Source organism: Elgaria multicarinata, chromosome 7, assembly GCF_023053635.1.
Source record: "Elgaria multicarinata webbii isolate HBS135686 ecotype San Diego chromosome 7, rElgMul1.1.pri, whole genome shotgun sequence".
Lineage (NCBI taxonomy): Eukaryota > Metazoa > Chordata > Lepidosauria > Squamata > Anguidae > Elgaria > Elgaria multicarinata.
In genome coordinates this window covers 105,887,611-105,914,735 of record NC_086177.1, presented here as the reverse complement: position 1 = coordinate 105,914,735, position 27,125 = coordinate 105,887,611, and the positions used below count along the sequence as shown (strand labels likewise).

At 44.9% G+C, this 27,125-nt stretch overlaps 1 protein-coding gene across 1 annotated transcript; it reads left to right on the top strand.

The window, feature by feature from the left end:
• Nucleotides 1–4,994: 4,994 nt before the first annotated feature.
• On the top strand, nt 4,995–26,562 carry LOC134401859 (cytochrome P450 2C29-like). Its single transcript, XM_063131166.1, has 9 exons — nt 4,995–5,235; nt 7,441–7,603; nt 10,473–10,622; nt 12,124–12,284; nt 13,688–13,864; nt 18,606–18,747; nt 19,260–19,447; nt 22,093–22,234; nt 25,107–26,562. Exons 1-9 carry the CDS (start codon nt 5,056–5,058, stop codon nt 25,286–25,288), a joined length of 1,485 nt encoding a protein of 494 aa, XP_062987236.1. The 5' UTR covers nt 4,995–5,055; the 3' UTR covers nt 25,289–26,562.
• Nucleotides 26,563–27,125: the final 563 nt, after the last annotated feature.

The following is a 27,125-nucleotide window of genomic DNA, read 5'->3' as shown; positions in this document are numbered from 1 at the left end:
GTGTCCACATGGATGCCAAGTTTCAAGGCAATCCCATCAGCCCCTGATTTTTGGGGAATTTTTGAATATCGGGCACCCCATTCACACCCCTTTCCATAGTTCCGTCAATTTGCACGTTAGAAACCTCAAACTCGCCACCATGATAGCTTATCCAGGGATACACACGCAAGCCCAGACTCAAGGCAGTCCCATCATCCCCTGATTTTGGGGGAATTTATGAAATCCAACACCCATTCACACCCCTTTCCAATAGCTCCGTCAATTTGCACGTTAAAAAAAATCCTCAAACTCACCACCATGACAGCTTATCCAGGGATACATACGCCGCACGCCGAGACTCAAGGCAGTCCCATCATCCCCTGTTTTTTGGCGGGGCTTAAACCTGCAGACCTCTCAATGGGGCCATTTCAAAGGAAATCCCAACATGCCATGAATTGGGGAGTAGAGATCAACCTATATGAATCTTCTTCCACACTTGAAAATGGATTTGGAACTTCCAAAACTCCAAGTGAGCGCAGGAAAGACTTCTCCCCTGAGTCAAAGCCACACACACACAACATCCCTGCGAGGCGGGCAGGGGAGGAGGGAGGGAAGGCAGGCAGGTATGCAGCTGGCATTTCTGGGGGCATAAGGAAGTGAGCCAAGGATAAGCCAGTAATGCATATAAAATGGAATAAATAAACAAATAAATAAATGAAGGAGGGGTGGAATTAAAAGCAGCAGTGTTGGTGAATAAACAACAAGAAGAACTTTTAAAAAAAGGCTATATCTGTCTTTTACCAGTAATAGGGGGACGTGCCCGGGGGAGAGGGAAGCAGCTGCCAGTTCAGCTCATATAAGCCATTGCTTCACCAACAGCTCTGAGAAGTAAACGCTCACTTCAACTCATAATAGGCATTGCTCCATGACTAAGAGAAGTAGAACGCTCACTTCGACTCATGATAGGCATTGCTCCACCGGGTTACTCTCTTTGGAAGGCTCTGATGGCCTTCCAGTACAGGAGAGAGTGGGGGCACGTCCGCAATGAGATGCCCTAGGGGAGCTCATCCCCTTGCACCACATCTTTTCAGTTGTTCCCCAAAGTTAGGGTGGGTAGCAGTGCTGTGTTTCTATCTCTTATTCTTGGCTTAGTATATGATTTCAGGTTGTGTTTGTGCATTTGGTGGGGCTACTGTTTTAAAAAACACTGGGAAAAGTCCGTTCAGATGAAGAAAGAGAAGTTTCCCAGAATCCCAAGTTACCCATTTTGCCTATGCCCTCCTCCAACTTTGGGATCGTCATGACCGGGAGCTGACTCTGCCCCTCAGCCCTTTGAAAAAGGTATTTTTCCCGCCGATTTTTTAAAAAATTCTAGCGCGCGACCCGCACGACGCAGAGAGGTGAGAGTAGTCTCAAAATGACCCCCATCCACGACTCTCTGTGCACAAGAATTTTCAGAATGATAGCTTAAAAAACAAACCAGTTATCCCCAATTCTTTTCCTCAATGCAATCCTATGGGCGAAAACCGCCGTTTGACCTGCGCTGTCCGTTTGTTTACCCGATTTTTAAAAACTTCTAGCATGTGACCCGCATGACGCAGAGAGCTGAGAGTAGTCTCAAAATGACCCCCATCCACGACTCTCTGAGCACAAGAATTTTCAGAATGATAGCTTCAAAAACAACCCAGTTATCCGCGATTATTTCCCGCAATGCAATCCTATGGGTGAAATGTTTTCAAGATGGCGATCGGAGCGCTCCGCCTGAAAGAGGAGCTCTGAAAAATGGCCGCTTCTCTTCGGCTTGCTTCTAGGGGTCCGCGGTCCGCTTCTACTCCGCCTCTGGGTAAGGCGGAGCAGGCCAATTTGCTACTGCTTCTCCGCTCCTAATCGGAGCGGAGCACATGCCTAGTGGACAATATCTGTAGGGATGGGTCATTCAGTGAGGCCATAGCTAGACAGGACGAAATCCTGGAGTGATCTCCGGGATCATACCTGTGCGTCTACATGACGCACAGGGCATTCTGGGATCAGGGAGAGGTGATCCCTCCCTTGCCCTGGGAATCACCCTTCCCTTTGGCCTGGTTTTTTCTCAATCCCGGGCTGAGCCCGAGACCACAAAACGTGTGGCCGGGTGCTGCAGGTTGACCCGGCTCCTCATGATTCCTCACGAGGAGCCAGGAGCCACACACAGGGCACAGCGCTCCTCAGGAGCACTGCACCCATTGGGGGTAAGGGGGAGTGGGGAATGTAATTTAAATTTAAAAAATACTTACCTTTTGCGCACAAGCGTTCATGCACTGTTGCCCCTTTAAGTAAAAATAAATGGTGGGTGTGATGCCTCTCCTTCTAAGGTCATCGCACATCGTATTTAAGCAGAGGAGTGATCTCACAGTAAACTCATCATGAGATCTTCCCTCCTCCGTCACGTGCTAGCAGGTATGTCTAGCTAAGGCCTGAAACTAGAGTTCCTGACATTTCTCCATTTTGCACCTCAAAGCTCATTCAGATTTGTGTCTGCATCAGATTGTGCACTTGTGTGTGTGTGTGTGTGTGTATGTGTGTTGAGTTTGAGTTCTGGTTCTGCCTGGTCCAAGTCATCAACCAGGTCCTTTTGGTTATCAAGATGAAACAAGCTGCTTGTGCAAAAAGATGACCATTTATATAGTTAGAAAATGGATGCAGAATATTCATATGCAAAGAAAGTTAGAAACTCCTTCCAGTTAACATTTTGCACAAGTGGCTTGTTTCATCCTGAGAACAAAAAGAACCCGATTGATGGCTTGGACCTGGCAGAACCAGAACCCAACTCAACACAGGAGTGCACAAAATTTTGCATGTATTTCCAGGCACATTTTTCATCAATATTTATTTATTTATTTATTTATTACATTTCTATACCGCCCAATAGCTGGAGCTCTCTGGGCGGTTCAATAGTGCACTTGGGGGGGGGGGAGTAAGTATGCATATCCCCCACTCACTAAAATGTATGCACATTTTTAAAATGTATTCATTTTTTTATGCACATTTTTAAATTGTACTTATTTCTCAAATGTGTTGTTGTTGTTGTTGTTGTACAAATTGCATTGCAAGCTTGGAAAGATATCAACTTCAGAACACAGATTGTGTTTGGGTCTGCATTTGCTTTTGTAATGCGCAAATTGGATACATTCTGGTCAAAAAACCAAACTAATCAATTTCTCACCTATCCCTCAATAACTGTCAACCTCAGTCCAAGCCAAAGGGGAGACATTCGCCTCTCTGGAACCTGCCCTGAATTTCCTGGGAGTCAGGGCTGAAATTCTTAGCATAGGGAGACACGTCCTAGCTTCAGTCATACAATGGGGCTCCTTCAAATTCTCCTCACTGGACTGCAGTTTCTGCTGCTATTAGAGTCCAAAGAAAGTGGGGGCAGATCTAATTGCACATGGAAGTGCTCTGGACTCAGCTCTCCTGCCAGATTCTCAGGTGGCACCTGGGGCCAGGTGTAGGGTGACCAACTGTCAGGATTTCCCCGGATTTGTCCTGGTTTTTGTTCTTTCCATGGTGTCAGGGGGGATTTTCTATAATTTTCAATAATGTCCTGGAATGACACACCTTCCTCTTTAAGGCTGCCATTAGCATGGCTGGAGGGAATGACATGCTTTCTTGAGGCACATCATTCCCCCACCCCGAGCTCCAATTGAGGTCTTAAAGGGGAAAGTGGGTCATTCGTGGACATTATAGAAAAGGCCCCAATTGGAGTGGATGGTGGTGGTGCAGAACGAAATCCTTTCCCCTCCTCCACTCCAATCGGGTTCTTTAAGGTGGAGGGGGAATAACGTACTTTCTGCAGGACTCAGAAAGCTGCTTCCCCCCACACACATTAGGTGTCCTCTTTTTTGGTTTCCCAAATATGGTCACCCTAGCCAGGTGCAACTTTTCCAGCTACACATGATGCACCACCTATGTCTTCTACTGAGCAGCAAAGATAAGGTGTCTACCATGATACATCCTTTGGTAAACCCTATGTTTGACTCCTGCCATGTGCTTTATTATGTGGGGCTGACTCACATCCTCGTTGCCCTCCTCTGAACCCCCTCCAGCTTGTCTGCATCCTTCTTGAAGTGTGGTGCCCAGAACTGGACGCAATACTCAAGATGAGGCCTAACCAGTGCCGAATAGAGGGGAGCCAGAACTTCAAGTGATTTGGAAGCTATACTTCTATTAATGCATCGCAAAATAACATTTGCTTTTTTACAGCCACATCACACTGTTGGCTCATATTCATAGAATCAACGAATCATAGAAAAGTAGAGTTGGAAGGGGCCTATAAAGCCATCGAGTCCAAGAGGAATCCACCCTAAAGCATACTTAACAGATGGTTGTCCAGCTGCCTCTTGAATGCCTCTAGTGTGGGAGAGCCCACAGCTTGTGATCTACAACAATTCCAAGACCCTTCTCACTTGTAGTGTTACTGAGCAAAGTGCCCTCCATGTTGTAACTCTGTGTTTGGTTTCTTTTTCCTAGGTGAAGAACTTGGCCTTTATCTCTATTAAATCCTCAAATTCTTTGTTTTTGTATGAATGGACTTTAAGACTGGAATAAAGTGAATCAAAGAGATACTGAATATGACAGATTTATCAAAAACTAACCAAAGAAGTTAAAGGCAGCCCTCAGATTATATACATTTGTGATTTTTTGTAAGATAATTTTTGTGGATTTCCCCCTCTAAAATTCTGTGTATAGATGGGTCAGAATACTCTTTGTATCTACCATGTACAAAATTGACACAGGTCAAAATGAGAACACCTCTTCCACCCCCTTGTGTACACTGAGGAACATTGTTATAATTGGCTTAGAAAACAATAAACAAGTGAACACAGAGTAAAGTTCAGAGAAGTTCATTCTGATAACTCATCACCTGAGTTACTTAATACGTAACCTTATTGATTAAGAGACATCTAGAATTCCCATTGGTGAATGTACACCCATAGCTGAGCTTTCCAGTGTATATAAATATACGATTCAAACCTTGGAGCATACATTAACTTCATCATACAGAGTAATTCTACTCCCAGTTGGCTTTTGGCTACTGCTATGGAACCTCTAGGAACAGCAACGATTTTCCTGGTCCTCTGTATCTCTTGCCTTGTTTTCCTTGCAGTCAGAAGCAGGAAGTCAAGTCATGGAAACCTTCCACCTGGTCCATTTCCTCTGCCCTACATAGGGAATGCTCTGCATCTGAAGACAAACCAATTGGCTCAGAATCTCCGCAAGGTAAGCTGAGGAATGCTATCCTCAACAACCGTGATATGGGCGTAGGTTTTACCTGATAGCTAGTTTTTTTCCCCCCTTTGACTGTTTTGTCTAGAGCTGGTCCATTTTTAAATTGTATTTCATTTCACATTAATTTCACAAATTATTTATTTGTTTACTCTGCCTTTCCATTCCCAAAGAAGTGAGGCACAGGGCATTGTGCCAAAGACTTCATAGAAAAGGTGGGTTTTCGGGAGAGGTTGCGATGAATGCAAAATTATATACATATCATACCCAGAAGCTTTCAGCAGAGCACCTGCTATTCCAATTGGAGGGAGCCCTTCTAAAAATCAAATTTTCCAGGGCTATAGCTAGATGGGTGATCCCCAGGACCATCCCTGTGTGTTCACTTGACACACAGGGGATCCAGGATCAGGGAGGGTTGATCCCTCCCTTCCCCCGGGATATGGCCCTATACTTTAGGCTCACTTTTTCCATGGTCTCGGGCTGCTCCTGAGACCACGGAACGTGTGAGCAGCTCTCCTGGTTTGTCCCGGCTCCTCGTGGTTACTCACGAGGAGCTGGTACCCTCACATGGGGCTCAGAGCTCCTCAGGAACTCTGCAACCATCGGGGGGGGGGGGAGCGGGTTTTTTTAAAAAACAAACAAACACTTACCTTTTGCACATGAGCACTCATGCACTCCTTCCTCTTTAAAAGAAAGGCTATGATACTGTGTTTTTATGCTTTTTATGTTTTTAAACTTTGTATATTTGTTTTAATGTTTACTGTTTTTAACTTTTGTAAACTGCCCAGAGAGCTTCAGCTATGGGTCTGTATATAAAAGCAATAAATAAATATAAATAAATAAATAAAAAAAACAAAATGGCGGGTGTGACGTCCTCTACCTCTGAGGTCATCGCGCACCAAGTGTAAACAGATGGGGAGATAAAATATTGTGAGATCTTCACCCCTTCATCATACTAAACCGGTAGGTCTAACTGAGACCCAGGATAAGTGACACTGAAAAGAAAATGGCCAAGATCTGACCTGAATGGTTAGAAAACTTGTGGGTAGGATTCTACCCACCCTCCTTCCACTCTGCTCTGAGTATCCAGGGAAGACTGTTGAGTGGTGCATTTTTAATTAGGTTAATTCGGTTCTCTGAAGTTTTCCTCACCATTTAATTTCTTTTCAAAAGCAATTTCATTTCTCTGAAATTGCATGTGAGTGGTAGGAAAAATGTGGGAATTTTTTTTGACACAGCACTAATTAAAATAACATCCCTGGAAAGGGAGGAATACACACGAGAATCGGAAACTTCTATCTGCCCTGTCAGGTCGGAGTCATAAATCAACCATAATCCATGGCTATTGATTCTACTTCATATGGGACAGAGACAACCCAGTGCTCTTGTTTCTCACAATGTTTTAACAAGCCACTGATGGACGGTCTGGTTTATTGTGATGTGCAAACTGGCCCAACTGCCTCCAGGATCAACCAGCATGCCTTTGAATACTAGTTTCTGGGGAAAGCGGTAGGGGAGGGCAGCTTGTGGCAGCTTGAGGGCAGCATGATAGACTAGATAGGCCGTAAGTCTGATTCTTGTGTCTTTATGGAGCCATGCCTGGCCTCCATGTATATTGAATAGCTGCTCTTTTATTTCTTGTCAAATTGTTTCTGGATGAAAAGGCTAGTTAAACAAAACATCAGAAGTCACCCTTGAGTCATCCTCAACGAGATGAACCTCTCTGAGCCTCCAGAGCCACCTAGCTTGGGGGTTCTTTTAGATCCATCGTTGTCACTTGAGGCTCAGGGGACCTCGGTGGCACGGAGTGCCTTTTACAAACTCCGGTTGGTGGCCCAGCTACGCCCCTGTCTGGACAGGAATAACCAGGCTTCAGTTGTCCATGCTCTGGTAACCTCCAAGTTAGATTACTGCAATGCACTCTATGTAGGGCTGCCTTTGAAGACGGTTCGGAAGCTGCAGCTCGTGCAAAATGCAGCGGCCAGATTTTTTTCGGGAACCAGAAGGTTTGACCATATAACACCTGCTCTGGTCCACTTGGACTGGCTGCCTGCATGTTTCCGAGCCCAATTCAAGGTGCTAGTTTTGACCTATGAGAGAGCTCTGGCTATGTGGGTGGTATATAAGTGAAATAAATAAATAAATAAATAAATAAATAAATAAATAAATAAATGTGCTTTCTTCTTTGTCTTTCCCCAGCTCAGTGAGAAGTATGGACCTGTGTTCATGATGTATTTTGGAGCAGAACGTGTTGTAGTGCTGTGTGGCTATGATGCCATAAAAGAAGCCCTGATTGACCGAGCAGATGAATTTGCAGCCAGAGGAAGACTTCCATTAGCCGACGAAATCAACAAAGGGCTAGGTACCTGATGCTTGTTCACAGCTAGAGATGGGAGGGAGCAGGAAACATCTTCTGTACTGAACCACTGTGATTCACTATCAGAAGATGTAGCAATGGACACCAATTTGGATGGTTTAAACAGGGAGTTGGGTAAATTCCTGAAGGAGAAGGCTGTCAGTGGCGACTAGTCTTGATGGCTATGTGTATCAGAGGCAGTAAGCCTGTATACACCAGTTGCTGGGGAACATGGACAGGAGGATGCTGTTGCACCTGTGTCCTGCTTGTGGCTTCCTGGTCAACAGCTGTTTGGCCACTGCATGATCAGGATGTTGGACTAAATGAACCCTTGGTCTAATCCAGCACGGCTGTTAAGATAAAATGGTCAGGGATACATTGGCTATAACACAGTGGTATTCAGGAGCACAATGGTGTTAAATGGTGTTCTGCCCATGGAAATTATCATCAGATGACAGGGAAGGATGGAGATATGAGAAGATGAGTTGAGCCCATTATAAACTGCTTGACTTCAGGGAAGCCACCTAAGCACCTGAAATAAGAAGAGAGTTCGGCTCATCCTGCGATTAAGGTGCCTTTTCTAAATTCATTCATTCCTGTCCTTCCCATTCTACAATGCAAACTATTGGTCTTTCATGGGGCTTAGCTACACCAAGCAGGATATTCCACTATGAAAGCGGTATGAAAGCGGTATATAAAAGGCAGGAGCCACACTGCTTCTTTATAGTGGTATGGAAGTGCACTGACAACTGTTGGGGCCCATTGACACATACCATATACTGCTTTCATACCACTATATCCTGCTTGGTGTGGCTCCTGCCTTTTATATACAGCTTTCATAGTGCAATATCCTGCTTGGTGTAGATGAGCCCATGGTCTGATGAATTATAGGGGAAGAGAAAAGGTTCCTATGGGGCCAAATTCCTACATGCATAAGATGCTGCATTATAAGATACACATTCCTTGTAAGAGGAAATAGAGGTGGTATATAAATGTAATAATAGACAAATCATAGAATCATAGAATCACAGAATAGCAGAGTTGAAAGGGGCCTACAAGGCCATCGAGTCCAACCCCCTGCTCAATGTAGAAATCCACCCTAAAGCATCCCCGACAGATAAACAAACCAAATTGGTGATGTCACCATGACAAGTGTGAATGTGGGAATCAGGCTTGGATTGCAATAGTTTGGATACAACAGTTTGATGCTTTAAAATAAATGGCTCAGGTACATTTGGTATTGGCAATTAGTTAGTTAGTTAGTTAGTTATGTGCCTTCAAGTCGGCTTTGACTTTTGGCGACCCTTTGAACCAGCGACCTCCAGTTGCATCTGTTGTAAACCACCTTATTCAGATCTTCTAACTTCATTTCCGTATCTTCCTTTAAGGAGTCAATACATCTCTTGTTTGGTCTTTCTCTTTTCCTTCTGTTTTTCCTAGAAGTATTGTGTTTTTTCCCCCTTCTAATGAGTCATTTCTTCTTAATCTATGTCCAAAGCCTCAGTTTCAGCAAATTTTTTTGCTTTTAGAGAGAGTTCTGGCTCAATTTGTTCTAGAACCCACTTATTTGTCCTTTTTGTGGTCCACAGTATCCGCAAAACTCTCTTCCAACACCACATTTCAAATGAGTCGATCTTCCTCCTATTTGCTTTATTCATGGTCCAACTTTCACATCCATACATGGAGATTGGAAATGCCATGGTCTGGATAATCCTGAATTTGGTTTCCAATGTTGTATCTTTACTTTTAAAGATTTTTCCCCAGATCTCTCATAGCCGCCCATCCCAAACCTAACCTTCTTCTGATTTCTTGGCTATTGTCTCCATTTTGTTTAATAGCTGTGCCAAGATATTGAAAATTATTGGCAATAAAAGCATATATTTTATGAAAAGCATATCCAGCCAGCAACTATTAAACAAGAAAGTAGGGATGTGCTCCGCTTCTAATTGGACCGGAGAAGCAGTAGCAGAGCGGGGGGCTTCGCCTGCCCTTAAGGCAGAGGCGAAGAGGATTGGGGGGCTGGCGGAGCATGGCGAAGAGGATCGAGGTGAAGGCGGATCTTTCGCCTCGATCCGGAGCTCCGCCGGAAAGGTAAGTGGGGTTTACCGGGCCCTGCCGCTGTCGCCCATGCGGCGACAGCAGCAGGGCCCGGTAATGCCCCCCGCCCTCCTCTCCCTTACCTGCCTCCGTCCGCGGTCCGTCAGCGTCTCCAATTGAGCCCGTGGTTCCAGCAGGAAGTCTGGGCCGCACTTGCGGCCCAGACTTCCTGGTGGAACCACAGGCTCAATTGAAGACAGCGATGGACTGTGGACGGAGGCAGGTAAGGCCCCCTCCCCCTTGGTCCCTTACCGGGCTCTGCCGCCGTCGCCGCATGGGCGGCGATGGCGGCAGGGCCCGGTAACCCCCCCTATGGGGGGGACCGGAGCTCCGATCCGGATCCGGAGCTCTGAGCGGAGCGGAGTGGGCACAGGCGGAGTGGGGGCGGGGCGGAGCGGGCCGATCCGAAAATGGCGGATCTTAAAGTGAAGCGGAGTGGGGGGTCCATGCACACCCCTACAAGAAAGTATAAAGGGCCATTTCTACACCTAAGTGTTATCCCAGGAAAATGGAGGGATGATCCCTGCCTGCTCCCAGGATCCCCTGTGTGGAATTTGGATGCACAGGAACGATTCCAGGATAGAGGGCTGGTGTAGACATGTCCAACGCTTCAAACCATTGACTCACTCACATACAACAATCCCTTTTGTTCCTAGCGGTTTCTCCTATCTCTCACCAAAGCTTCCTCTGTTGTGTCTCCTCTTTTTTCTCTGTTCTTCCTTGCTCTTAACTTACTCCTTCATTTCCATCTCTTCTTTCTCCCCCCCCCCCCCCCCAGGAATTGTATTCAGCAATGGAGAGAGATGGAAACAGCTCCGGCGTTTTACCCTCACCACTCTCCGCAACTTCGGGATGGGAAGGAGAAGCATCGAGGAGAGGATCCAAGATGAAACTCAGTATCTGATGGAAAAGTTCAGGGACATGCAAGGTAGCTACTGTCCACCATTTCCTAGATGCCCACCAGTGGCAAGCAGGCTGCTTTAACCCCCTCATCGTCTAGCACCCTATTTCCCCATAAAATGAGCTGTACAATGAGATTCCCTTGCTACAGTGTTAGAATTATAGTGGCGTGAGCCTGCCAGGAAAGAAAACAGAATCATAGAATCATAGAATAGCAGAGTTGGAAGGGGCCTACAAGGCCATCAAGTCCAACCCCCTGCTCAATGCAGGAATCCACCCTAAAGCATCCCTGACAGATGGTTGTCCAGCTGCCTCTTGAAGGCCTCTAGTGTGGGAGAGCCCACAACCTCACCAGGCAACTGATTCCATTGTCCTACTGCTCTAACAGTCAGGAAGTTTTTCCTGATGTCCAGCTGGAATCTGGCTTCCTTTAACTTGAGCCCGTTATTCCGTGTCCTGCACCCTGGGAGGATCGAGAAGAGATCCTGGCCCTCCTCTGTGTGACAACCTTTTAAGTATTTTAAGTATTTAAGTATTTTAACCTTTTAAGTATAATAGAGGACATTATTAGTGCCTTTGCTGGAGCCTTTATCCCCAGCAATGGATGACTTTCAGTTAGGTAGTGTACTTTCTTTTACAACTCGGATGAGCAAGGTTCCGTTTTAGGACTGCATGTGGCCTTTGACCTAGTTTCATGAAGCCCTTGTCCTAGGCCTAAACTACTCCAAGCAGGATATTGCACTATGAAAGCAGTATGAAAGCAGTATATAAAAGGCAGAAGCCACACCAAGCAGGATATAGTGGTATGAGGGAGGTATGAAAGCAGTATATGGTATGTGTCTATGGGCCTCAAGAGTGGTCAGTGCACTTCAGTACCTCTATAAAGCAATAGTGTGGCTCCTGTTTTTTATATACTGCTTTCATACTCCTTTCATAGTGCAATATCCTGCTTGATGTAGATTAGGACCTAGTTTCCAAAGCCCTCTGCAAGCCATCAGCTGAGCTCTCTGCAAGAGTGAACTGTCCCTTTCCTGACAGCTTGCTTGTAGAGAGGAAGAGGGAAAGAAGGAGGAAGGGAGAGAGACCACTGGCATGCAGAACCCAACACACTACCCATTGATGCTGCACTTGAGAAAAGGGGGGGGGGAAGTTGCCCATCCCTGAATTACAGGGTAGCAAGGATTTCATTATTTTCTCTTCTTTACCATTTTAAAATGTAAAAGTGAAAAGCCAAGCTGCTTCTCCAAGCTGATGCATTGGTGCAGAGCTCCTACTGCCTCTGGGAACTACCCACTGTGATGCCATAGGATAGTTCCTAGAGGAATTCTCAGCACATTTTCAAGATGGGTGGCAGCAGAGTTGCCAAAGTCCATGCCCTGTCTGACCGACACTAGCTGCAAAAACCAGCCCAGAATTTTCAGGTAAGAATATTGCTTAAAAGCTGGACTAAAACAAGAACTCTCTCTCCCTCTCTCTCTCTCTCTCTCTCTCTCTCTCTCTCTCTCTCTCTCTCTCTCTCTCATTATTAGGGAAACCATTTGATCCAACCTTCCTGCTCAGCTGTGCTGTCTCCAATGTCATCTGCGCCATCATCTTTCGGAACCGATACAACTACGATGACCAGAAGTTTCTAGCCCTTATGGCCCACTTGAATGACAACTTCAGCATTCTGAGCTCTCCTTGGGGACAGGTAAGTGCCATCTTCTGGCTAAAGGCCCTTTTTGTGTGGTCTAACTTTTGCTTTTGCATGTAATATTATTATTTTACACATATAGTTCCTCCAAGCGCATACATAGAACTAGGATGGGGTGGGGGCGGACTGGTTTTGATAACTGGAAAGACATAATAAATGAAAACAGAGTTAATCCTTGGAGAATGGAAAGTTTTCATGGTTATTCAATGTCACCAGCAGCCAGGCTTATTAACACATCACCACCCTTTTCTCAACAGGGTGCTATATGAATATCTTTTGTTGTTTTATTGGGTTTATCAGGGTATGATTGAACCCTGAGGAATTTTTTATGCTTGACCAGTACATGCATTTAACAAATCAATACCCTCTGTATGATTTTCATATTTTGTGCTGCCTTGAGCAGGTTCCACCCTTAAAGGAGGAACAGAAATAATTTTACATAGACAAACAAACAGATAGTCATGTGTATTTTCCTACTTGAGATAGTAGCGCCTTATTTCAACACTTTCCTGGAGGCCTGGATTTCTTCCTTCTGATACAGAGTAGTGCAGAAGGAAGAAACCATGAACAAGAAAAAGGAGACAACTCAGTTCCTGATAGTTCTATCCATCAGTTGTCAGAGAGAGATGAACTCGATGTGTGGCAATGTATGGCATAGAGGTTCTGGTCTATGACACGCTGGAAGTTCCAAGCTATGAGAAGAACTTTGTACACTGGAGGTTCTGAGCTATGAGAAGAACTTTGTGTGGCTAAGCAACAGGATGTATATAAATGCAGCTGGGAGCAGGGGGGAGTGAGTGGGGAGAGTAGCTAGGAAAGAGGAGCCCAGAGAGGAGGCCAGGTGGAATGCCAGCATGTGTACATGCCTCAGGTAAGTCTCATGGAGGTGAGCGGGGGAGCGGGGGGGGGGAGTGCCTGGGAGGGGGAAGTCCAATGGACTCCCAGGCCATAGCTAGACCTAAGGTTTATCCCAGGAACATCCCTGGTTCATCCCTGCCTGAGTGCTGGATGCCCTGTGTGGCACTTAGATGAACAGGTTTGACCCCAGGACAATTCTGGAATAAACCTTAAGTCTAGCTATGGCCCCAGTTGGCCTTGTGCCTGCTTTTTCCAGGTGCCTATAGAAAAGCTGGGAAAGTATAACACTGAGCAATAAAGTACCAGTGTGTATATGCTCTGTGCATATCAAACTAGTATAGAATAATACTGGTAATACTAGATGTCACCATTGAGTTAGAAGGGGTGTGTGCACTTGCTCCTTGAAGCAATCTGACTGCATTAGGGGTATAAGGATCATTGCCAGCTGTCCTGATACTGATGCTCAGTTCATCTGCTGCTGTCCATAAAACGAGAGAAAATGACTGAAATTGGTGACGTGTCTCTTATGCCATTCCTTTCAGCTCTACAACAACTTCCCCTCTTTAATGAAAGTCGTTCCTGGACCTCACCACAGGGTGCAGACAAATATTCAAAGATTGAGAGAGTTTGTTTCAGAGCAGATTAAAATGCACAAAGCTATCCTGGACCCCACTGCACCTCAGGATTTTATTGACAGCTTCCATATTAAAATGGATCAGGTAAGGCAAAATCATAGACTCAGCAAGACAAGATTTCCTCACCTTGAAGGTTCTCTAACAAACCCCTGCCCAGCTTATTCTTGAAAATTGCCAAGGAAAGAGATTCCATGGCCTCCCTTTTTGGGAAGCCTTCCCTACAGCTACTATGGTCTTGCATCCAGGACATTCTCCTTAATAATTAAGCCTCTAATAGATGCCCAAACTCAGCAAGACCTAGCCTCCAGGCACTTGGACCAAGGAGAGTTGAGTGTCAGTTCAATTGTGCCACAAGCAGTTTGATTATCAGAGCTGGGCAGTGGTTAAGTTCCAAGGATGCTTTGATGGCACCATTGAATCACAGAACTAATTCCAGCTGGCTTTCAATAGCAACAGAATGTTAACTGCAAAGGAGTTCCGACAAGGGATGAATGGAAAAGACTCTTTTCATTTAGTGTCAGTTTTGCAAGTGTCTGTTCATGGGTCCATTGTCCGCTGTGGTCCGTGGGATGGCGTCAACTGCTGCCCAGGCCTAAGGTCAGAAATAGGACGTGGCGGACAACGGAGCCAGGTAAGGGGGGAGGGGGGCTTACCTGGCTCCACTGTCCGCTGCTGCAGTCCATACGGCGGTGGATGGAGGAACCAGGTAAGGGGAGGGGGGCTTATTCAGCCCCCATTTTGTCCCCCCTTCTCTGCCTCCTCCATCCACCACAGAGGCAAGTAAGTGGGGATGGGACGGCAAAATGGGGGCCGAATATCAATCCGGACCTCCGGATCTTGCTCCGGATCCAGTTCTGGAGCAGATTGGGGGAGGTTCAGATCGACCCGAACTGGTTCGGGCCTGATCTGGAAGATCCGGATCGGGATCTGAAGCAGTTCGGGGAGGGGGTGCACAGCCCTACATTTTATGCACATTCTTTCCCCAAATGGATGCATCAATTACGCACATTTTTAACCTATGTATTTTCTCCCATTGATTAAAGCATGTCTGTGCACATTTTTCAGATGAAACACATTTTTATGCAGATTTGTCAAAAGTTCTAATTTTTCCATCAGTGTTGTTGTTGTTGTTGTTCTTGTTTCAGAAAGTGCATCACAAGCTCAGACTTCAGACTGCTTTGGGGTGTGGGTTAGGTTCTAGGAGGTGTGAACTCAGTATATTCTGGTCAAAATGAACTGAAGTTAATTTCTCATACATCCTCATCTAAATGTGTCCAAAATTAGGGATGTATGAGGGTTTTCTTTTGGTCTGTTTTTTTTTTTTTTAAATAATAATCAGAATTTACCCAGTTTGCACCTTCCAGACCAAAGACGGACTCAAATGCAAACCTGCAGACAAAGTCTTTTGAGCTTGTAACATGATTTGAGGACAATAATAATAATAATAATAATAATAATAATAATAATAATAATAATAATTCTTTTCAACATGTGAACATTTGAAAAATGCACATTAAAAAGTTTGCAAACAGGTTTTAATCAATCGGTGAAGAATGAGTACATTTGAAAGATATATTTAATTGATGCATACATTTGGAAAAGCAGATGCATAAAATACACATAAATGTTCATGCTGAAAGAAAAAACAAAACAAACAGAGATTGTGATCTGATGTAGACATGAGATGGGAGAAGCTTCAAGGTGGAATTTGTTGAACTTTGACAAGTATGGTGTGGTGTAGCGGTTAGAGTGTTGGATTGGGAGTCAAGAGATCTGGGTTCTAGTCCCCACTCGGCTACGGAAACCCACTGGGTGACTTTGGGTTAGGGTGACTATATTTGGAAACCAAAAAGAAGGACAACATGGTCACCCCCAAGGGGGCGTGTCCAGTACCAAGGGGGCGTGCCCACCTGAACATAGCCTTGGTCGCATGTCTGATTTTACAGCACACATTTAAGACAAATCTGTTCTTCATAACATCTTAATGTTAAAATCACTGAAATAAAGAACAAGTGAGAGATTCAATGTATCTGAAATTAACTTCACTCACTCCTACTTTTGTAGGTTTTGCTGTACTTTGAAGCTTTTGCTATACTCTGTGTGTTACATTCTCCACTTCCCTCAAATATCTTTTCTGACTGTATCTTCACTCATTGCAAGCTGCTGTTGTTGTTAACAGGGTTTGCTACTGGCCCCAGATCTGTTTCAAATTTGTTATGGCTATAGTGCTACCTAAAAGCTATCATGGTGCCAACTTTCAGCTCTTTATCTTTAAAAATGGCAGCTTAAAAAATAATAATTTTAAAATCTTATTTTTTTAAAAAATCTTAAAAAATCAATGGATGAACAGATTTGTTTCAAATTTGGTGTGGCTAAAGCGCTACCTAAATCCTATCATGTTACAAAGTTTCATCTCTTTATCTTTAAAAATGACAATTTTCAAAATAATAATTTTAAAACCTCAATTTTTAAAAAAAAATCCTAAAAAATCAATGGATGAACGGATCTGTTTCAAATTTGGTGTGGCTAAAGCTCTACCTAAATCCTATCATGGTACAAAGTTTCATCTCTTTAACTTTAAAAATGACGATTTTACAAATAATAATTTTAAAACCTCAATTTTAAAAAAAATCCTAAAAAATCAATGGATGAACGGATCTGTTTCAAATTTGGTGTGACTAAAGCCCTTCCTAAGAGCTACCATTGTTCCAAGTTTCATGTCTTTATCTTAAAAAATGATGGAGTTATAAGCATTTTGTTAATTCCCATTAGAGCTCCTCTTTGGGGGGAAATCCGGATTTCCCCTCCCCACCCCGGATTTGCCATCAAAAGCCCAGGCAAATCCGGGCACATCTGGTCATATAGTCACCCTAAAAAAAACTTAACTTTAGCGTATGACTGTTCATGCATTCCTGTGTTGTTGTTTTTTAAATGGCGGGAGCAACACATCTCCTCCTAAGGGCGCCGTGCCTCACTTGTAAATGGAGGAGGGATCTCACGTTAATCACAACACGAGATCTTCCCTCCTCTGTTGCAGACTATGAGGTAGGTCTAGCTAAGGCCGGAATGAGCCATGGGTCCCAAAAGTTATCAATGCCATTATAAACCATTATAAAGCAGTAGTGTAGATGCTGCCCAGAAAAGGGCTAATTCGTTAATTTTTGGCTTGAAAACTGGGATCCTAGTGGGATATGTGATTTTTTTAGATCACTACTACCTGTTTTGCAATAGAGGTACTTCTTTTGCCACCAGCAATGGCACTACTATTTGCAGCTAGTAGCTCCCATTTCTTTTCCTCTGGCAAATCCGGTCATATGGTCACCTTACTTTGGGTCAGTCACAGACTCTCAGCCCAACCTACCTCACAGGGTTGTTGTTGTGAGGATAAGATGGAGAGGAGGATTATGGGTTCCTTGGAGGAAAAAAGGCAGGATAAATAAATAAATAAACTTGAGTTTTGCTTGTATGTAGGGATGATGGGAGCATCCGATTTGGTCCACAAGGGCAGTAGGACCCCACATGCAGCCCTTGTGCACCCAGTTGGATGCACTCGGATGCTAGTGCAGACCTGCGCCCTCGCCCTCACAAGGCCCCCCGCAAGCTCTCAGGCACAGGTCTGCCCTGGCTACAGGCACTTTCCTCCCTCTGTTAATGGCAGCCACTGGAAACTGCATGTTCCTACCCCACCTTTGAATGAGGGGGGAGCAGTGTGGCGACCGCTTGTAAGGGGAGCGTTCACCGATTTTGACCACCACTAATCCCCATCAAACATATTTCCACCTGTTCACCACTTATCTGTCCACTTGACTATCTGAAATAACCCTTCAGAAATCAAGACCTACCGATAAGTATGAACAATTTAGCAGCCCCCACCCACAGCAGCACAAGAGGTAAGGCAGTTGACACAGCAAGTTCTAACTATAACAACTATTAGATGGTGGTGGTGGTTGTTTTAAAAAGTCCCTTCCTAGATAAGATGCTTAAGTGACTGTTTGCTGTACAACTCCAAGACTGGATTCAGTTCAGTTTGGTTTCATGTCAAGTTAAGACACCAGGGCCTCATCTACACCAAGAAGAGTATAGCACTATGAAAGCAGTATATAAAAGGCAGGAGCCACACCACGCAGGATATAGCAGTACGAAAGCAGTCTATGGAATGTGTCAATGGCCCCAACACTTGTCAGTGCACTTCAATACTGCTATAAAGCAGCAGTGTGGCTCCTGCCTTTTATATACTGTTTTCATACTGCTTTATCCAGCTTTATAGAATCATAGAATCATAGATTAGCAGAGTTGGAAGGGGCCTACAAGGCCATTGAGTCCAACCCCATGCTCAATGCAGGAATCCACCCTAAAGCATCCCTGACGGATGGTTGTCCAGCTGCCTCTTGAAGGCCTCAAGTGTGGGAGAGCCCACAACCTCCCTAGGTCACTGGTTCCATTGTCGTACTGCTCTAACTGTCAGGAAGTTTTTCCTGATGTCCAGCCGGAATCTGGCTTCCTCTAACTTCAGCCCATTATTCCATGTCCTGCACTCTGGGATGGTCGAGAAGAGATCCTGGCCCTCCTCTGTGTGACAACCTTTTAAGTATTTGAAGAGTGCTATCATGTCTCCCTTCAGTCTTCTCCTCTCAAGGCTAAATATGCCCAGTTGTTTCAGTCTCTCTTCATAGGGCTTTGTATCCAGAAGATGATAAAGGCAGTTTAATCCTAAACTCTGATTAGATGTACGCTGTCATTTTATTTTATTTTTTTTACAAAAATACTTCTCTCTTAGGTTGCACAATTAAATGGACTCAGTTGACTGTTCTGCTTGTTTCTCCAGGAGAATCACAATGGTGCCTCTGAATTCAATATGGATAACTTGGTGAATTCCACAGTTGACTTGTTTGGAGCAGGAACAGAGACAACCAGCAGCACATTAAGATATGGCCTCTTGACTCTTCTGAAACACCCAGAGATACAAGGTACCAGTCTGTGCATCCCAACAGCCTCAAATCCATTCCTCTTTTCCCTTTTCAGCTCTTCCAAACCAAAGTCACTGAATCAATATAGAGTTTCTGTTTTCTTTTCTTGAACAACTCCGTACAGAGTTGTGTGGAGGACAGGGATGAGCTAGGAGGTGAAGTGTGTGTGTGCATGGAAGAAGCACATTAAATGCGGGAAACAAGTGCTTAGGATAAAAAGATGAGAAACAGGGATGTTTACCAGCAAACTTCAGTTGGTTACTAAGGCTTCACAGCTGCTTTTAACTTCCTTCTTTAATTTATTGGTCATGTTGATTTCCTTTTTACAGATGGATGACTGTGGCTGGGGGTACACATTTTGGCTATGGTGATGGTTACTGAGCTGGGATTTAAACTCTCAAAACATCTCATGTGCACCTCGATGGGATATTTTGCTCATGTTCTTTGAATGACTTACTTGATATTCCCTGCATGTTTGTGCAGTCAAAATAATCTTGTTAATCCCATTGCAGAGAAAGTGCAAAAAGAGATTGACCATGTCATTGGACGAACACGAAGCGCTTCTATGGCTGATCGTGGACAGATGCCTTACACGGATGCTGTCATTCATGAGATCCAGAGGTTCATCGCCCTCATTCCACTGAGCCTCCCCCATGCAGTGGTCAAAGACACTCCATTCAGACAATACATCATCCCAAAGGTCAGTGTTCAAGAGCCACAGTTCAGATACCAACAAGGGAATGGGCCTAACCCACTTCTTAAAGGCATGAAGTGGATCACATCCATACCTGAAGCAATAATAGAGTAACTCCATTTTTAAAGAAGTTTGGCAACCTTTCTTTTAAGGTTGATAGGTCACCAGCGCATGACTTGACTCAACTCTTATGCATCTTCCATATGAGTCATAGGCCTTAGCTAGACCTAAGGTTTATCCCGAGATCGTCCTGGGGTCATCCCTGCCTGATCCTGGGATCCCCTGTGTGTCATTTACATGAACAGGGATAACCCCAGGACAATCCCGGGATAAACCTTAGGTCTAGCTAAGGCCATAGTCTAGCTAATTTATTTATTTATTTATCATATTTATACCCCGCTCCTCAGCCAAAAAAGGCTCTCGGAGCGGCTTACACTTAGCAAAAAAGACAGTCCCTGCCCTCAGGCTTACAGTCTAATAAAGACATGACACACAAGGAAAAGGAGTTCAGGAGGGAAGAGGTAAAGAGAGAGAGAAATTAAGTGGACTGGAGAAAGGGCTGATGGGATTGTCCTGCTGGAGGGGAGTCCAACTGGAGCAGGCCCCGATGTTTCCTCAGCCTGTTCCTGTCCCCTCGGTCCTTCTTCTTCCCCACAGGACCAAGATGGCAGTTTGCCCTGTGGGGGTGGGGGAAGAGTCCAACAGGAGCAGGCCCTGATGTTTCCTCGGCCTGCTCCTGTCCCCACGGTCTTTCTTCTTCCCCACAGGTCCAAGATGGCAGTTTGCCCTGTGGGGGTGGGGGAAGAGTCCAACAGGAGCAGGCCCCAATGTTTCCTCGGCCTGCTCCTGTCCCCTCGGTCTTTTTTCTTCCCCACAGGGCCAAGATGGCAGTTTGCCCTGTGGGGGTGGGGGAAGAGTCCAACTGGAGCAGGCCCCGATGTTTCCTCAGCCTGCTCCTATCCCCTCGGTCTTTCTTCTTCCCCACAGGGCCAAGATGGCAGTTTGCCCTGTGGGGGTGGGGGAAGAGTCCAACTGGAGCAGGCCCCGATGTTTCCTCGGCCTGCTCCTGTCCCCTCAGTCTTTTTTCTTCCCCACAGGGCCAAGATGGCAGTTTGCCCTGTGGGGGTGGGGGAAGAGTCCAACAGGAGCAGGCCCCAATGTTTCCTCGGCCTGCTCCTGTCCCCTCGGTCTTTTTTCTTCCCCACAGGGCCAAGATGGCAGTTTGCCCTGTGGGGGTGGGGGAAAAGTCCAACTGGAGCAGGCCCCGATGTTTCCTCAGCCTGCTCCTATCCCCTCGGTCTTTCTTCTTCCCCACAGGGCCAAGATGGCAGTTTGCCCTGTGGGGGTGGGGGAAGAGTCCAACAGGAGCAGGCCCTGATGTTTCCTCGGCCTGCTCCTGTCCCCACGGTCTTTCTTCTTCCCCTATAGCTAAGGCCATAGTCTTGCAACACATCAGTGATCTCTCAACTGCCTCAGCTATTTGTCTGCATCAATCTCTGTTGTTGATCTTAATTTGGATTATGGATAAAAATGTAATTGTGGATGATGTCTGCAACAGGCCAAAATGGGAAATGTTTATCACGAGCAGGCAAATCCATTGATTTCATCCTATAATTGACCAACTCCTTGAAATCTATGACCTCCCAATCAGCAACACCCAGGATATTCCTATTAATCCACTATATACAACTTTGTCAACTACAATCTTGAACAGCTAAGTGGAGAATAAAGGTACATTTAAGCAGCTACATCAGCAACAGTGTGTTCAAAATGTTTTTTCATAGTTGATTCCCCTTAAATAGGTTCATAAGAAACAATGGATCATTCCCTTCTAACTCAAGGACCCTTGAAAACTTCACCAAACTGTGTTATTCCGTACCGGAGACACTTCTCTCTCACTCTTACACCAGACTTCTCTGATGAGCTGCTGGGCTATTTCAAAACTCTACTTGGTAGTCATGGTCGCCTAATCTACACCAAGCAGGATATTGCACTATGAAAGTGGTATGAAAGCGGTATATAAAAGGCAGGAGTAGAAATGGCCAATGATTGATCCATGCATTTTGTTCTCCTAACTCCCACCCTCTCCCTCTTTCATTCTTGACATGGCTGAAAATCCTGCTATATGATTAAAGTTCTCCTTGAGAAGCCTCTTAGAGCACTTCAGGGTTACTGCCTGTATGGCTCATTCACCCATAATCAGAACTTCAAAATGCCTTCTTTGCTCAGTGGGGAAAATGCATTTAGTGGGGAAAATGTATTTAATAGATACCTTAACAAATACCCTTTCCCATACAAAATACAACACATACACAGATAACACTACCTGGTATAAACTTAGATCCACCGGACAAACTTTGCATTGTGTTCCATTGCCATCTAGGCAGTGACAGTTATCCACCCTAAACAGCATTTTCTGTGGTGCCACCAATTTTACGGAGGATTCTCCAAGGGAGATTTGCTCAAAGTGCTCCACTGAATGTTTTTGGCAGTTGTTGAAAACCCTCTTTTTCCCCCCAGCCAGGCCTTCTCTGGGCCAATTTTAAAATAACTGCTTAGAGGGATCAATGAAAAGTTTATGTCCCACCTTAAGGCATCTAGCCTCACACTTTGGTGGCAAATTTTCTAACCTGCTTCTTTACTCTTTCAAGGGCACCACCATATACCCGGTTCTGGAGTCTGTGCTGCACGACAGCAAAGAATTTCCTAATCCAGGAAAATTTGATCCACAGCATTTCTTGAATGAAGATGGCACCTTCAGGAAGAGCAACTACTTCATGCCCTTCTCAGCAGGTAAAATCATCCCTCCCATACTGAGTAGCATCCCAGAGAATTGCATTCTTGGCCAACTCAGGTCTTTCTGGTCTCCCTCATATTGCTGTGTTCGATCACTGGGGCAGTGAGGCCCTAGTTCCTCCCTGATGCAGCCCACACTAGAATCTCACACTGATTCAGACAAGTGGGTCACTCCAGAGTAAAAAGAGTTCCTAATTGGGTCTCAGCCATGGCCACACCTATGGGGACACATTCAGGGTTGACCTTAATGAAACACAGATGGGCTTTCATTGCTTTTCAATGTACACCATGTGCAGAAAATCACATCTGAAGCTCTCTGTATCCATCACCATGTTCTCATTCTGTGTACATGCCATAGGTGCCACCATCATTTTACATGTGCAGTGCTATCCTATGCAACTTGTAGCCATGTTTACTCAGAACTAAGTTCCACTGAGCTCAGTTACACTTACTCCCAAGGATGACTGCTTCAGTTTTTAAGTATAAGGTGTCTCAGAAAGGCTGTGGAATAGTGTTCCCAGAAAAATGAGGAGTGCAGGATGGGGTTTTTTGCACCCTATAGAGTTGCTTGGGCTTTCTCTTGACTAGCAGAGGAAGAATAAATTATGCAAAGAGGAATGCTTCCAAGAGATGTTCCTGGAGCAACACATCTGATGTATCGCCTCATCACTATTTCCATCTAACAGAATAATAATAATAATAATAATAATAAATAAATAAATAAATAAATTTCTTACCCACCTTTCTATTTTGATCGAGGCAGGGAACAGAAGTAAGTATAAATACATAAAATACTGATTTAAAACATAGTATACATTGTTAAAACATCCTGAAAAGCATCCCAAAGGCACAGGAGTGATGCACCTTACTCTAACGGTGGGAGCATTTCTGAAGGCCTGCATGTTTCCGAGGTTTGCCTCAGAAACACTTGCAGTAGAGACTTTAGTGACACAGCACTCATCCTCTGGAAAGTATCACCGTCTGTCATTAGACAGGCACCCACAGTCCTGATGAATATACGAAGTACGGATGGACTCACCTCCATCTGGGGCCCTCTGTTCCTTGCTTGCTCCTTCCCTGAGCCACCATTTCGTGTAAGAATGCTGACTGGCTCTTTTGCAGAACAGTCATGTTGCATAAATTGTAGCCGTAAAGGGTGATCTATGCAACTTTCCTGGCATGAAAGGCTCATTCACACTTGTGAGGTTGTGTAGATTGCCCTTCATAGTTGCAATCTATGCAATATCGCCATTCCAAAAAGGCCCAAGCTGCCATTCTCATGCAAAATGGCCGATTGAAGAAGGAGTGGGCAGAGAAAGGTGCTCACGGACTGTGCAGCTCTCAGAGATGGGTCAGGTGAGTGATGTGCAGTCTACATGTGGGGGCCTGGGGGGACAAACAGCGGGGAGTCCACCAGATAGCGTGACCATATAAAAAGGAGGACAGGACTCCTGTATTTTTAACGTTTGAATAGAAAAGGGAATTTCTGCATGTATAATTTGTATGCATGCAGTACCTGGTGAAATTCCCTCTTCATCGCAACAGTTAAAGTCGCAGGAGCCCTGCCCTCTTTCGTATCTGGTCACTCTAGCATAGTGTCCTTTTTCTCAGAAAGCTCCTGTTTTCGATGAGAGATAAATGATGATGCCTGCTAGGTAACCCAAAAAGCTTTTATTAAGCAGCAAACATCTCTTCTACCTGAAGAGAGTCTAATCTCTTGGAAACTACCCCCTAGGCAAAGCTATGCAAACTGAGACAATTGTCCGACCAAGGAGAACAGGAAGCCCCTTCCCAAATGCCCGTAACTTCAGAGAGCCTGGTGCGGAGCCAGGTTCTGATGCAATCCTAGATGGACCAACTTTCTCACACCTTTCTTCTGATCTGTGCATTTTAGCTTCTGGCAGACCCTAGCATCAGCTAGCTAGTCGGGGCGCTCTCCTCGGGAAGAAAACTCACTTCCCACTGAGTGTGTAGGATTTGGCCTTGAGGAGATAAGCTCTGGAGAGGGGTGACTTCCAGCTGGTGAATGACCTGTGAGAGCTTCCTCCCCCACTGGTACAGGCTGGCTGGTGTCTGGTGCCTCCTCCTCTAGGTCCGAATCTGATTCTGATTGATTACCTGAAGCACCTTCTCCCAAAACAGGGGCACTAGGGTTAGACATGACATTTAGCTCCTGCAGCTTTAACTGTTGTGATGAAGAGGGGATTTCACCAGGTGCTGCATGCGTACAAATGACAACTGCCAAAATTCCCTTTTCAGTACAACTGTTAGATACAGGAGCCCTCTCCTCCTTTCCATATTGTCGCCCTAATCAGACATCACTCATGTATCAGACACCCGCGACATCCCTAGTTTAGATGTCTTCTCAAAAAACATCTCTTCAAACAGACTTTCCCTAAAGTGTGGCCCAGATCTACACCAAGCAGGATATAGCATTATGAAAGCAGTATGAAAGTGGTATGTGGAGGCCCCCAACAGTTGTCAGTGCACTTCAACACAACTATAAAGCAGCAGTGTAGATCCTACCTCAGACCGCTGTGGTCTGTAGTGCACAGTGGAGTGTGACATTTTACTGCTGGTTAGCAAGGATTTATTATTGTTATGTTGCTATGCTATTAGAATGTAAGCCTATGCGGCAGGGTCTTGCTATTTACTGTTCTACTCTGTACAGCACCATGTACATTGATGGTGCTATATAAATTAATAATAATAATAATAATAATAATAATAATAATAATGTTCTATTGTTATTGTTTTATGGCAATGCTCATTGTATGTTAACCACTTGATAACTCTGTAGAAAGCATTATATATGTAAACGTGGGTAATAAATTAATAAAAAGTCATCATAAATGCATCTCCCTTCCAGGCAAACGGGTTTGCGCCGGAGAAGGCCTGGCCCGCATGGAGCTCTTCTTGTTCTTGACCACCATATTGCAGAACTTCACGTTGAAACCTCTTACTGACCCCAAGGACATTGACCTCACGCCCAAGCTGAGCAGCTTTGGAAACTTACCTCGGTCCTATCAGATGTTTGCTGTCCCGCGCTGAAAAAGAACCGCACACGGTAATCCTTTGATCTCTGGACTGCACATGGCAACCGTACGAACTGGCAGAGATGACAGCCTGGAATGCCCAGCTCTACATTATTTTCATAAAACTGTTTTCTAGCTCCTTCTGGTTGGGGATCAAAACCATAAAAGGTGTTTTCTGCCAATTTTTTTTAAAAGCTGGGCTCTTGCTTCCACTGAATCAGTGAGTCAAACCTGTTCATTTGGAGGACCCACCAAAACTCCCTACCTGCCCCTTTCCCTAGATTTACCATTCTACTTACAACTCTCATTACATGCACACACAAACCTCAGGCCTGTTTATTCAGTCTCTACACCACCACTCCTCGAATGCACAATCTAGGGTGGCCATACGGAAAGGAAGACCAGGCTCCTGCATCTTTAACTGTTGTATAGAAAAGGGACTTTCAGCAGGTGTCATTTGCATGCATGCAGCACCTATGAAATTCCCTCTTCTTCACAACAGTTGAAGCTGCAGGAGCCCTGCCCTCTTGATCAGATAACTGTCCTCCTCGTCATATGGTCACCCTAGCAAAATACCAACGTTTGGGAAGAGGAATCATCTCATGGCCTAAAATCTGAAAATAAAATAAATCCATGAAAAGTGTCACGAGGTGCATAAACTGGTATGGCCAAATTTGTGGCCGGTGGGGTGGGGTTTAAGCACAGAATTGTAGCCAGGGCTAAAGCCAGGGCCTAAAAGCTAAATTAGTGTCCTGATAAAGCAGCAGTTTCTGCAGCTGAAACTCTCCCCACGGCCTGAGTTCGATCCCAGTGGAAGCTGGTTTCAGGCAGCCGGCTCGGGTCGACTCAGCCTTCCATCCTCCCGAGGTCAATAAAATGAGTACCCAGATGTTAACTGAAAGCAAAGTTGAGCTCCAAATAGGGATGGTGGGAAAATCATTCCATTGAGGGTATTGGTTTTTAGCAGATTTTGTTGGGGTGAATTTTCTCCACAGAGGAAGGAAATGACTTTATACTGTTAAAGTGCTTTGCAGATTTGTCTCTGGACTGCAGCAAGAGTTCAAACCGGAGCCTGGCAGTTTTGGCCTACGTGCAAGACCTGGAGTAGAGACAATTGGTTAATTGAACCAAAGGGAGAAAGTATTTAAGATGTCCCTGTTTAAAGGCATCTTGTTGTCATGTTTGTCATGTTTGTCATGTTGTCATGTTGTTAGTGAAGTATGCTGTATATATTGATGACCATATGTAAAGGAAAGTTTTGTTTCAGTAAAGTTATTCTTACTGACAAAATCCTGTGAGTGTTGACATTTTCCTCAGAAAGTCTCTCAAGTCAGAAATTTAGTGCTTCCAGCTATCGCGTATGCTACGCACTCTGCAAATTATTCAATTCCACAACAGATTTACCCAGTTCGACCTCATGAGCTGAGACAAAGTTGCATCCCAGAATCCACATTATTGTAGGTTTTTAAATGCAGCTCATCTCTAGAACAGAGTCAGTGAAAACTACTGGTCCAAGGTCATTCACTGAACTTGGGCTAGGGATTTGAAAACAGGCCTAGTTCAATAGTCATAGAATCATAGAATCATAGAATGGCAGAGTTGGAAGGGGCCTACAAGGCCATCGAGTCCAACCCCCTGCTCAATGCAGGAATCCACCCTAAAGCATCCCTGACAGATGGTTGTCCAGCTGCCTCTTGAAGGCCTCTAGTGTGGGAGAGTCCACAACCTCACCAGGCAACTGATTCCATTGTTGTACTGTTCTAACAGTCAGGAAGTTTTTCCTGATGTCCAGTTGGAATCTGGCTTCCTGTAACTTGATCCCGTTATTCCATGTCCTGCACTCTGGGAGGATC

What these genes read in the sequence shown, in the direction of transcription:
- LOC134401859 (XM_063131166.1), top strand. Translation starts at nt 5,056, where the DNA reads ATGGAACCTCTAGGAACAGCAACGATTTTCCTGGTCCTCTGTATCTCT. An exon ending in CGAAATCAACAAAGGGCTAG is followed by an intron (nt 7,604 to 10,472) that starts GTACCTGATGCT and finishes CCCCCCCCCCAG; the next exon opens with GAATTGTATTCAGCAATGGA. An exon ending in AAAGTTCAGGGACATGCAAG is followed by an intron (nt 10,623 to 12,123) that starts GTAGCTACTGTC and finishes TCTCATTATTAG; the next exon opens with GGAAACCATTTGATCCAACC.